Here is a 10583-nt window from a genome sequence, read left to right on the forward strand (position 1 = left end):
TCGATGGCTTCGAAGCAGTTGAAACAGAATCTGGTTGAATATCCCGTCGTGACCTGGTTAGATGTTTACAACCGATATCAATCAAAAATCAGGGTTGAGGACGACCAACTAGGAGCCCCCTCGAGCTCGGTGTATCCCATCAGGCTTCCAGCAAAAGAGCCAAATCCAAACAAGGAAAGATACCAACCATGCTCTGAAGATAGAAGAAACACCCTGAGGCACAACATACTCCGCAATGATCAAATGATGGACCGAGGACAGAATCTTCGGGGACATGTTAGCAGAGCTGGGTTCGATAGATATGCAGGGCCGACAAAGGCACCTCACTTGTCGGAATACAACTTCAACGTTGATGTATCAGACATCGTGTTTGCCATCAATAAAATTAGAGACACCAGGTGGCCAAGACCTGTACAATCAGACCCTTCACAAAAAAATCATAACTTAGTGTGTGAATTTCACAACACGCACGGCCACAGGAATGAGGATTGCCACCAACTTCGAGAAGAAGTAACCTGACTACTCATTAAAGGTCACCTCCGAGAATTCCTCAGCGATCTAGCTAAAAATCAGTTCCAGGAAAGAGAGACGACAATGAAGAACGAAACAAATGAGCCACAACATATCATCCACATGATCTTGGGAGGCATCGATGCCCCGCAAAAGCCCATGATGAGAAGAATAAAAATATCCATCACTAGAGAAAAGAGAACTCGGAGCTATGTACCTGAGGATGCTCTCACATTCAGTGAAGAGGACATTGAGACCTTGTCTCAGGCTCACAACGACGCACTGGTAATCTCTTTCCTTGTGAATGCATTTCAAATTAAACGTGTACTTGTGGATCCAGGTAGCTCAGCTAACATTATCAGGTTGAGGGTATTAGAGCAACTCGAACTGCTTGACCAAATCGTGCCTGCCTCTCGAGTCCTCAACGGATTCAACATGGCAAACGAAATAATGAAAAAAGAAATCACCCTCCCAATCAACGTGGCCAACACAATAAAAAATGCCAAATTCCACGTCATTGAAGGAGACATGAGGTACAATGCCTTACTCGAAAGGCCATGGATACACTGTATGAGAGCAGTACCATCCACCCTCCATCAAATGATGATATTCCCGACAAAGGATGGGATTGAAACCGTCTATGGCGAACAGCAGGCGGCAAGAGAAATGTTCGTAGTACACGATGTGACGCCGACATCAATATCTCTACCACCAAAGGGGTAGAGAGATAAACGAATAGTGAAATAGCGGCCATGAGGCATGTGCTCGGCTGTATCCGAATGAACAAACAAAGGGTTGTACCGTGACCTCCGAGCGAATACTGAAGGCCTACCAAAGCTTAATGCGCCATCGTCACTAAGGTATAACCATCTCCCTTTTCATTGACACTTCATACTAACCTTAATGCAGGCATTCGACCGAGGCAGTTAAAACGCTAACCCAGCTCGAAGACCTTAAGGTTTTAAAGCATCCATTGCACTATTTTCCTTCGACCGAGTTTTTATCCCGAAAAGGGTTTTTATCGGCAAGGTTTTTAATGATGCAACATTTATACGCTACCTAAGAAAAACTCTACAAGCATTCAAGGCTTCGTTTGCAATCAACCTCGAATACTGGGAGGCACCCCGTGGAAGGTCACCTACTCGGAGAAGCCATGATGCGCTGAGGGGAGTCTCTATAGGAAAAAGATGTACTGGGCCAAACGGACGAATGAACCGAGCTCGTATAGAATCACTAAGCCCCTAACAGCAAAGTCATGTATGGTTACACCAAATAATCAAAGAACACTTCCTAAGACTATTTTGCGTTTCAAAAAAGCTTAGTATTTTTGAAAAAAATTGCCCCTCTTCCAAAACGCCCGAACACTCGGGGACTGACATCAACAATTCAAAACTTGAATGACCTCCGAGTCGAAGCTCCAAACTCATAAGCCCTCAACGAGGCAACATCAAAGTCACAGAACAGCTCCAAAGCCGAAAGCGCCCCGAACACTCGGGGACTAGCATCAAAATCTCAAAAATCACATGGCCTCCAGGTCGGAAATTCCAAAATCGTAAGCCCTCAATAAGGCAATACCAAGTTTACAAGTAATGGCTCCCGAGCCAAGGTACCCTCGATGACTCAAGGACTGTCTCCAATCATCACTTATTAAAAACCCGAGGCCATAAGACCCCACTGGGTAAACTCGATCTCGTAAGACCTATATAAGGCTACAACAATGTCTGTAAGACCTCAAGTAAGGCAAGAACCATACTTGTACCAAGTATCCAAAACTGTAAGACCACAAAGGCATGTAAAACTTGTAAAAGGTCGCATCGCCCCAAAGCGTAAGAGCCACTGTCACCAACCCACATAAAACATCGTACCGAACCAATGTGTAAGAGCCTATGGGCCAGCCTGAAATTCAAAAACTTGAGGGTCAAATGAGCTCAAGTTGATACTCGACTCGGAGACTGAACCGAAAACAGTTGATCAAACATGCCTAAGAGAAAAAGCATAAGAGCTCGAACGCCGGCTTATACTTAGAGATAGCATCGGCCTAGCGCGTAAGAGCCTACGGGCCAGCCCAATGAGCCTCAGGGCCATACTATGAATCTAAGGATTCCTTCTAACACAAAGACCAGTTCATCTGGCTAAATTCAAGGCAAAAAGAAATGCAGAAGAAATAAAATCACAAGATTTCTTTTATACACATATGCGAAAAAACACAAGCTCCATTTACAACGTACTTTGAAAGTACTATATGCAGAATCAAAAAAGAAAATCTACGCCCACCTTGGGGACTATGGCCCGTTGGCCTCATCCTCGCTATCCTCGGCATCGGACAAAAGTGATTTAGACCACGTTCGTCTTCCCTCGCCCACTTCACCTCTTCCGAGAGGTCAAAGCCCCTAGAATGGATATCCTCGAGGGTTTCCTTTCGGGACTTACACCGAGAATATTCCTCGATCCTACCTCGCGGTCGAGAGTCTTTCTCAGCTCAGCTTGAGCATCGGCAACATCCTTCAAATAGACCTCCACTTTTTGGTTAGCTTTGGTTTGGCTCAGTATGGCTTCAGCACGGGCATCCACAACCTCGGCCTTTATCTTCAAAAGCTCATACTCGAGCTTCGTAATCATATCTATTTGAACCGAGCTATTATTGAGAGCTAAGCAAAGTTTAACCTCAAAGGCAAAGGCTTTAGCCAAAACACCTTTCCCCGCTAAAGCCTGAACCTCCGCCTGAACCTTTAACTCATCATACTCACGCTTGGCTCGAACAGCTTCATTTTGAAGGTTCTCCAGGTCCTCCTTCTTTTTATGCAACTAAAATAAACAAAACATTAGCCTCAAGAGCTAGAAGAAGGAACACACACTCACTCAAAACAAAAACTACCTGCTCCTTCAGGTAGCTCTCAAAATTGAAGCTCCAACACGCCTCATACTGTAAGCTTGCCAAATCGACTTCCCTTTCATCGTAAAGGAGCCTAAGGGATTTCTCCCCATCCAGAGCATTCCACATCCTGGCCTCACGGCGAAGCAGCTCGAACTTAAGCTTGTCAAAGGCATGCAAAAGAAAACTCAATAAGGAAGGGAAGGCGCGAAACTCAAAAGGCATATGCCAAAACTCACTGTAGAGTGGAGCTGCTGGGCTTCCTAGAAGGTCGAGCGTGCATCTGCTAGTCTAGCTCCCTCAGCTTTGAAAGAGTCGACCTCGATCAGGGCACGGTCGCTTGGTGCATATGATCCCGGGTTTCGAGTATCCCTCAAAGTACCTTCGATAGAAAAATAAGACGGTAGCGGAGGTGAAACCGCCTTTCCAAAACTAGAAATCACAGGTGCAGCATGCTCAGTCAATACTTCCACTTCGGGCCCTCGGTCCGGGTTTGCCGTGATTTGAGCATTGTTGCCCTGCAAAGGCATTTCTTCCTTATTATTATCATTCTTTAGCCCAGAAGCTGGCAATCCTTCTCCCTCTCTGAGAGGGCACAACCTCGCCTAAAAAGACTCCCCGATTCCTACAATAACAGGGTTAGTACGCAGAAAGAGAAAGTTCCTTTCCAAATGAAAATGGGAAGGGAACAAATCGCATAGCACATACCATGATGTTTTGCTTCCCATCTACCCCTAGACAAAGCTCGCCACTTACGCTATCGTAAGTCGAGTGGGTCGCCAACTCCCAAGAACAATCCGGCAGATCAGGGACCTCGCACGGCATCTATGAATTTCTGCAGAAGAGGAAACGAAGGCGCATTTATGGAACACACGTTCGCCATAATTAAAAAAGTATTAAGGCACGAGTGTACCACTTACATGTATAATTCCATTCCTCAGGGAATGGCATAAACTCCACGGGGATAATATCAATAGTCTGTACTCAGACGAATTGACTCATCCGCTCCCAATCTCCGTCTTCTTTATTATCAACAACAAAAGGCGTGGTCGGCCGACATCATAAGGTTAGCAGACCTCGATGGTGAAAAGGTCGGTACAGCCTGATAAGATGACTGAGCGTGAATTCAAGCCATGCCTTCTCTGCAAAGAACCTCATCATCAACACTATCTGCCAAAATGAAGGATGAATCTACGCCAAGGTAACCTGATACTTTCGACCGAAGGCAAGCACAACCCTATCAAGGGTGCCCAGCGTGAAATGATACGTGTACACATTCAAAAACCCCTCGGCACGGTCTGTGATGCTCTCTTCTAGGGAAGGTATCTGTGGTACTACCTTTTCCCCCCATCTACAGTCTTTCCTCACCAACACAATGTGTCTCTCTCCTATCAAATAAGTAAACTTCAAGGTATGCTCACATTGATCCTGAGCATCGGGATTCTTTTCTGACGAGAAGTCCCCTTTCAAAGCAAAATGCCCCGAGTCAGGCCCGCCTAGCATCAGCGGTGCTCTGCCAACAAGGAGAGAACCGGAGCCAGAACTCTCTCCTCCTTGATGAAGGGATCCTGGTGTAGCAGTCATGACTGTGGTAAAATTAAAGAACTGGAGTAGGAATTTGTGCAATAGTGTAAATACTGAAATAATGAAGGGCCTAACATAGAAAAAGAGGATAACTACTCAAAATGGCGGAATCTCCAAAAGGGAAAAGATGACTATATATATGGAAAAAGCAGCGACAATCTGCCTGCCTCAAAGGCAGATTAAAAATATTGGCCGAAATCATTTTGGAAAGGTGTGTCGGTGATATCGCCTCGGTCATTTCGTAACTGTGTCATACACTTGACAATGCCATATGATGTTTTGGGGTTGGAGACCCCCGCACCAACCAAACCTCGAGACGGTACTCGGTCTCGAGGACCTCCGTCAAAAAAAGAATACAGGCTCCAAGAAAGCCATTTCCACCATTGTAAACCCCGAGATAGTATCCGATCTTGAGGACCTCCATCAAAAGGGATACAAGATCTACGAAATCCATTGCCATCATTGTAAGTCTTGAGAAGGTACCCAGTCTCGAGAACCTCCATCAAAAATAAGATAGGCTCCAAGAAGCCAATAATATCACTGCAAGTCTTGAGATGGTACCCGATCTCGAGTACCTCTTTCAAAGAAGAAATTAAGCTCTAAAGGGAACCGCTCATATATAAGCTCGATCTCGGGATGGCTCCCTACTTCGAGAGTTTCAGTTATTGCGAGTACGGATCATCCACCCAATTCTCCAGACCTCGAACTACCCAAGCTCGAGTCAACTCCCGCTCAACAGCTATCGATAAAGCCTTAGGGCTATCTTTCGTCTCCAGATCAAGCTAACTCTATTCTCACACACCCGAGCAAACTACCCCTCGGGAGATATCGCGGGATTTAAAAGAGCTAAGTTTCATGCCGAAAGTTAGAAGCCTTACTCTTATTCAGCTCGGAGTCAGGGGTCCCGACGATCCCAGTTTATCAATCCAACCTGAGCTTGGTCTAAGGAACGGCAAAAGATTCTATAGGGAATCGGGTCAATCGGTCAAGAGCCGGAGAAATACTTGTACCTGAGCTCGACATTCGCATCGATCAGTGGAGTCACGCATTCATTTTTTCACAAATGAAGATACAAGGAAACATAGCATAAACCAGAATCAGATTAAAGAGACATATTTATATTTATAAGCACATAATTACATAAGACCACGGAGGGTCTTTACATATGATTGCAAAAGCCTACGAGGAGTCCTTACATAGAAACAGATAAGCAAAAACGTACATATATAATAAAAATCTTGAGCCTAGCCTATTCTCGAGGGTGCATCCTCGACAATAGTGTCTTCAAGCATCATCTCCTCGGGGGTCCATCTCGACCTTCCACAATGGCATCTTCAAGGGAGAAGATGAAGAGGAGGAAAGTGATGCAGAAGCGGCAGAAAAAAGATGAAGAAAAATCCATAGCCCGCCAAAGAGCAAAAGCTTTTATCAGGCCGAGGAAACTACAGCCCAATAGAAGATTTGGTGAGCACCGGCCTTACCTACACGACCACTTTGAGTCCACTTCTTGGAACATTGTGTCATGCAAGTTAGTGGTCGGCAGTGCCACTTCACCTCACGGAAAACAAAAGGGATGAAGTGCCACACCAGGCCGGAGTAGGGAGTTGAGCAATGGTGTATAGTTCGAACGCCCTCATGAGCAGTGGTGTAGAATCCAAAATATCTTCCTGAGTCTGAAGAAATTGGCCCTCTATCTTATCACCTCGAACCAACAATGACAGTAGTAACAACAATAACAACACTAACAACAACAACAACAATGACATGACAGTATAATCTCGCTCGGCAAGGGAAAGCCTAGGAAAAAGGCCATGGCGTGGCTGATGAGAACGCCTCCATGTAACCTTAAGGTTGTGGGCCTCAAAAATGGTGGATAACAATGGATGAAGATGGAGAGAAGAAAGGGGTAGAAGGATATTGGTAGACACTTGAATGAAAAGTTGGTTCCATGAGGCTCCCATTTATAGGGGGTGATGGTGTAACAAACAACACCATCAGTGCCTTTGAAAGACGTATTGACAGGTGCAATTAATGCATTTTTGGAAACTAAATCGGCAACAATATTATCGCTTTGAAGAATGAGAATCGGCAGTGCATCAAATGACGCTGAAAAGATGAGTCAATGGGATGCCTCAGTTATCGCAAAGGCTTACTACATAAGTATGACATCATAGCGGGAAGTTCAAAGAGATGGGTATCAAAGTCGTTTCTCATCATTCCACTCTAAAAAACGTAGCGACTATCTATATAAGACAAAATCAAAGTGTCCGATCATCCGTCATTACGATGGCTCATGAGCATATCTCGAGAACTCGGGGCTGTGGTCGAGGCTGACCTCCGAAGGGCTATCGGCGCTCAACCTTGAGGCAGTACAAACCAGTGGTTATGATGGAAAAGTGGCGAGTTCCTAAGGCGCATAACTAGAGCTGACAAAGCCTAGTGATCTAAGTTCAGACCCGAATCATGGTGTCAAGTAGTTGTCCCATCTCCATGTCTTTGTAATAAATGTATTTGTACTATGTTGGGGTTCCCCCTCATATATAAGGGGGATCCTTGTAACTTTGTAAATATCTGTTGCTCAATACTAAGAAACACATGAACATTCTCTTTGCTCCTTAACATATTCTTTTGATTTCGTTACTTCATTTATTGCTTATATTCATTGTATTCTATTTATTGTTTATCATTTATTTCCTATTATTGATCATAAAAAGCCATCATCATAGCTCTTATACCCTCGATTGCCCTGAATCGGCCATCTAGCTCGACCCCGAGGTCTTATAATCGACAGCTCGAGACCTTCGATCCCCAACTGTTTGGTTCTATTATCATATCTCTAAGCTATAATCTTGATTCCTAACCTTTTACTTAGTATCCATTGCTTAACAACTAGCATAAAAATCGATCACATAATTTTAGAACCTTATAATCAAATTTAATTATTATTACCATTTTCATGGTAAACACAACCCAATTTGCCTAAGCCCAATACCCTACCCATTCCTTAAAACCCGACTCCAATCCTCCTAAATCCTGGTTGTTCATCAAAAATGATCAACGGCCCACAAATAACGACCCTCTTCCCTTATATCCCCTCCTCTCTACCCTAAACCTCACTTCTCTAAAGTTGCCGCCCTCGTTTCCCCTCTCCTGATAAACCCTAGCCGTCATTCTATCAAATCCCCCCAAATTGGAATCCACCATGGATTCCCTTACCTTATTCACATCTATTTACCATTGTCTACTCGTCTATGATCGTATTTAGTCACTTTTCTAACATGGCAAGCAAATCTTGCCAAAATCGAATCAAATCGGTTCAACTCTCTGGTTTATGTGGCTAGTCTGCCTATATTCATCTCTGAGTCTTTGTGAGTAATCAGAATGTTCATATCTACTTTGATTCTTACTTACCCCAAATTATGGTTTTCAAACTCTTTCAATCAGACCTAAATAGGTCTGATTTTCTGATTTTTAACATTATTCTGCTTCTATTCATCTCATCTCGTGTGATTTTTACCTTATTTTATTTTGTATTATTCCTTTTACTAATTTTATACTTCCCATTAAAAACTAGGGTTTGAATTTTCTTTCCCTTTTATTACTGATTCAGGTGAATCTTTCTTTTTTGTGTTCGATTACCTTCTCTTTATATTTCCCTGATATGATGAACAAGTTTGTCTGGTGTTATTTGCTTAGAAATTCTAAATAATTTCCTTGTTTGGGTATTAGTTGTGTTTCCTTTAATACTTTTCCTAATATTCTGAACGATTTTATTATGTTTTGAGTAATTTTCAGTTAACTCGTAGAATCCCTTAATTCATTCCCTAAATTGCCTATTACTGATTCTACAAATATTTCCTTGCATGTTAATGATTTGTTTCCATATTTATATGTTGATTTCTATCACTATATAAACCATTCCCCACTCCCTAGTCCTCTTTGAACTGTTCTGATCATTTTTCTTTAGTGTGAGCACTACCCTGGTTTCTTGAAGACCTTGGGAAATCTGACACAGTAGAGATTTGGGTTTTGTATGTTTATCCTTGAGATATGGGTGAATCATGCATTGCTAGATATTGTGTCTCTATGAACATGGTTTTTTGGAGGTACTATGAGATGAAGGTATAGCCTGTCCAGGTGTATTTGGGCCTACTGCAGGCTTTCTATAGTTTATATACTTTGTAATTCATTCATTAATATATGGTCTATATTAAATATTTGTAATAACAATTGGGGTGCTAGTAAATTGGGAAACCGGGGTTATTTTAACATTTTCATGAGAATGGGCAGAAATCCTGCCTATAGGTGTTTACTTTGCTCAAATATATTCTGCTATTGTGCATTTGATAACCTGCCTATAGGTGATAGCTTTGCTCATTCTGCTATTGTGTGTGTTAGATAACCTATCTCTAGGTGTTTACTATGCTCAAATACATTCCGCTATTGTGTGGCTATAGGTGTTTAATCCATCTAGCTTATTCTATTTTTACATTTTAGATACCATGCCCATAGGAAATAAAAGTAACCCAAAGTCCAATTTACATTGCAGCATATTCATTAGGCATCATGATCATAGGGTCATTTATATTCTACAAATATACATCTTCAAAAATCATGCCTATAGGATTTTAAATTCATTGATATGTTATTTGTCCGTTTAGTTTGCTTGCCTATTGGAACTAAAACCATTTTTAATCATTAAGGGTAGGGACCATGTCTATAGGGTGATCACCATCTGTGTTAAGCACGAAAAATTAGGCTTTAAAACATTGTTTCATTTAACGCCATTAGAAAGCATGCCTATAGGAACAACCGAGTAATTCTGACTATCTCTCGTTGCTTACTACCAAATACTGAATAAATCACCTAGATAGAATGTCTATAGGATTTAACCGCTTATACTTATAATCTGTAGGCAATTGTGCAATCACTTAGAAAGTACTTTGCATAACTGCCAGCATTATTAAAATTCGAAATCATATAGAAATCATGTCTATAGGATCTAACGACTTTAACTGTTAGTACTGTCAAACGCCTAATTTGTTGCGTGTATCTGCTGCCTAAGTATGGTGGATAAATTGAGCCCTTATTTGCTTTTACATGAAAGTCCAACTTGTTTTTGTATGTCGCTTAGTTTTTATCATTTTGAGCAACCTAAGTTAAGTCTAGAACCATCCCGAAATAGAGGTCTAAACGCCTCTTTGACCATAGGCAAGGGACGGGTAGTGCCCGCATAGGGTACGATTTAGAATTGATTAAAGCGCTTTAGGTAAATAACTTTAAGATAGTAATCAGGTAGCAGGAGATGATAGTATGTCCCCGCTGAATAATATGAGCAACACCCCCATCTTGTGGAGTTATGAAGTATTATTTATGACGCACAGGGTGATCCTTTAGGCTAAAAAAACATAGGACCCCCCTCATCCATTCCTATTAAAATAATTCTCTATTTCTCTTCTATATTAGACTAATTCTTATAATTGAGTTCGGCCAAGGCCCATAGTTATGGACCTCGAAAAGTGTCTAACACCTTCTCTTCGAGGTAATTTCGAGCCCTTACCCGATCTTTGGTGACACAAACTGGTTAAACAGAATTATCTGCAAATAGGTGCCCTAA

The 10583-nt window shown here is 42.3% G+C and overlaps 1 protein-coding gene across 1 annotated transcript; it reads left to right on the forward strand.

Moving 5' to 3' along the window:
* Positions 1-594: 594 nt before the first annotated feature.
* LOC138890420 (uncharacterized) lies at positions 595-1233 on the forward strand. Its single transcript, XM_070173806.1, has one exon. The coding sequence runs from the start codon at positions 595-597 to the stop codon at positions 1231-1233; it is 639 nt and encodes a 212-aa protein (XP_070029907.1).
* Positions 1234-10583: the final 9350 nt, after the last annotated feature.

The sequence above is a fragment of the Nicotiana sylvestris genome, chromosome 1 (genome assembly GCF_000393655.2).
Source record: "Nicotiana sylvestris chromosome 1, ASM39365v2, whole genome shotgun sequence".
In the NCBI taxonomy this organism is placed as follows: domain Eukaryota; kingdom Viridiplantae; phylum Streptophyta; class Magnoliopsida; order Solanales; family Solanaceae; genus Nicotiana; species Nicotiana sylvestris.

What these genes read in the sequence shown, in the direction of transcription:
- LOC138890420 (XM_070173806.1), top strand. Translation starts at nt 595, where the DNA reads ATGAAGAACGAAACAAATGAGCCACAACATATCATCCACATGATCTTG.